The sequence below is a fragment of the Amblyomma mixtum genome, chromosome 4, assembly GCF_055824585.1.
Source record: "Amblyomma mixtum isolate Tamu chromosome 4, ASM5582458v1, whole genome shotgun sequence".
Classification (NCBI taxonomy): domain Eukaryota; kingdom Metazoa; phylum Arthropoda; class Arachnida; order Ixodida; family Ixodidae; genus Amblyomma; species Amblyomma mixtum.
In genome coordinates, this window is record NC_143015.1 from 21,464,726 (window position 1) to 21,467,334 (window position 2,609).

General features: G+C 53.4%; 1 protein-coding gene across 1 annotated transcript; it reads left to right on the plus strand.

Moving 5' to 3' along the window:
• The first annotated feature begins 245 nt into the window (after positions 1-245).
• Positions 246-2,321, plus strand: LOC149345840 (uncharacterized). Its single transcript, XM_089541208.1, has 2 exons — positions 246-1,978; positions 2,315-2,321. Exons 1-2 carry the CDS (start codon positions 246-248, stop codon positions 2,319-2,321), a joined length of 1,740 nt encoding a protein of 579 aa, XP_089397334.1.
• The last annotated feature ends 288 nt before the right edge of the window (positions 2,322-2,609 follow it).

The following is a 2,609-nucleotide window of genomic DNA, read 5'->3' on the forward strand; positions in this document are numbered from 1 at the left end:
GGCAGTGTGTGTTGGGAGTGTGTGCTGTGTGGTGGACTTGCCGTGGTCGATGATGGAATGTGCGGCCTTTTCTCATCCATGTAAATAAATGGTGGTTGTTGTGTTGTAGAAAAAGAATCTGTGTGGTGGCGAGTGATTAAAACGCCGAACGGATCACTCCGTTGCTACACTAATTTCTGGTGCCGAAACCCGGGAGAACGATTCTGCAACATCAACGGACCACCAAGATCCATTCCTCGACAGACATGGAGATCTCGAAGAGAAAGAGGAAGGCCCTTCGAACTCAAGCAACGCGTCTGGTTGGTGAGGCAGAAGCACTGCTGAAGTCTACCGCACCGAACGCCGAGGATCTGGAGGTTATTATCGAGCGTCTGCAATTGACTCAACGTCAACTGAACGATGTAGATGCCGCGATCGAGCCTTTGATCACCGAACAGGAAGCCGACGCAGAGTTTGCAACCATCATCGAATACGGCGACAAGATCGTGACATCTCTAGCCAAGCTAAAGTCTGCAGCGAAGCGCAGCACAGAAGGAACGAACGTGGGCAGCACTAAATCAAACGAAGATCGAAGCCCAACGACAGGAACGACTGCCAAGACAAGACTCCCTAAATTGGAACTCCTGAAATTTAACGGCGAAAGAAGGAATTGGCAGCCATTTTGGGAGCTATTTCAAACATCGATCCACAAGAATTCGGACCTATCACCAGCAGAAAAATTCCAGTATTTGCGATCTGCACTGACAGGAGACGGAGCATCTGCCATCGAGGGGTTGCAACTGACGGCGGAGTGCTACAACCACGCCATTGACATCCTCAAGGAGCGATTCGCGAATCAAGCCATCCTCATCCAGGACCAGATGGAAGGCCTCATGGCTGCCGCACAGGAGTCATCGACAGGCAGTGCCCACACTCTGCGGCGCTGGTACGACAGCCTTCAGGCTCGCATGCGAGGCCTTAAGGCGTTGGGTGTGGGCGAAGAATCGTACTGCGCCATGCTCTACCCTCTTGTACTGCGGGCACTTCCGACCGACCTGAGCCTGCTGTACAACAGGATGATGGCTTCGAAGGACGTAGAGGGCTCCAGCAACGGCAACACCTCAAACACCGACACTAGCTCCGAGACAAGAACAGAGTCGGTGCATGAGAAAGAGCTGCGCGCGCTTCTGGAATTTCTTCGGATCGAAGTTGATTGCCGAGAAAGAGCGGGCAGGGAGCAACACAACGACGCAACTGGTAAGCCCATGTCCCGTAATCAAGCGCATGAACTGGTGAAGAGTGCAGCATATCCTGGCAAGGCTCGACACTCGTCGGCGGCAGCCTTGCATGGCGCAATGAAGGACGTGGAGTGCTTCCTGTGCAAGTCAGAACAGCATGCAACGGAGAACTGCACCACCGCAAGGGAACTGGCAGAGAAGAAACGCATGCTATCAAAGGAGCTCAACTGCAAGCTGCTCGGTACCGAAATACTAACAGTCGGCGTGTTTGGAGGTGGTAAACAAGAACGCACCTTTCGAAGGGTTCAGCTGACTTTGCGAAGCAGGCGAAATAACAGAAGGTACGAGATCGACGCTCTCGAAACACCGACCATCTGTGAGCAGGATCTCCCGAGCCCAGACGAAGGTATCCTGGAAGAATTAGACAACCTCGGCTGCAGTTTAGGCGATGACCTGAACGAGCTAGAACATCGCTCAATTGACATTCTGATCGGATTGGACCATTACTGGGAAGCGGTGACAGGCCAAATTCGTCGTCTGAAAGGCAGCCTGACCGCGTTGGAGACGATGTTCGGATGGGCGGTGCAGGGAAAGAGCAGTTTGTGTTCCCCGGTACTCAGTTGCGCCCAGGCGATCGTTATGCGAGCCACAGTAGAGGAAAAGGACACAACGGTTGTTCTCAGACAGTTCTGGGAGCTGGAGAGCTTGGGAATTATAGACACACCGGCAGAAAACCCAAGCGAGAACGAAGTAGGACGAAGGTTAGATAACCTACGGAAAGAGCCCCATCGTCCTGCAGAAAGACCATCGGCATGCCTCTCTCCTGTCAATCGACGCACACCGAAAAATGCTGCACGCCGGAGCAAGGGACACACTCGTGCAACTGCACGAGAGGTGTTGGGTCCCCCTCGGCAGAGATTTTGTGAAAATGGTGGTGCGTGCTTGTGTCACTTGTCAACGGTTCAGTTCTCCACCGCAAAGTGCTCCGACGGGACCGTTACCAAACGCGCAGACCTTCAAGCGAGCAGCAAGCGAACTGACCGAACTGTGAAATACGCTGCGCCACCCAGATGTTGTGGACCATTTTGCATGTGCAGAAGTTGAGTGGCGCTTTATTGTTGAGCGGGCGCCATGGTGGGTGGTTTCTATGAAAGGATGGTGTGCTCAGTGAAGATGGCATTAAGAAAAGTGATCGGAAAGAAATGCCTAGAAGCTGCACACTTAGCCACCATCCTTTGCGAAGTTGAAGCCGTTGTAAATCCTCGGCCATTGACTTATGTGTACAACGAGGTCGGAGAGGGCGACCCCCCAACCCTATCAAGCTTTCTCCTTGGGAGAGGGCTAATGACTGTGCCGACGGCGGATGGGGAGCCGCCCGCTTCGACCCCTCAG

Coding starts and splice junctions, on each gene's coding strand:
- LOC149345840 (XM_089541208.1), top strand. CDS start 246: ATGGAGATCTCGAAGAGAAAGAGGAAGGCCCTTCGAACTCAAGCAACG.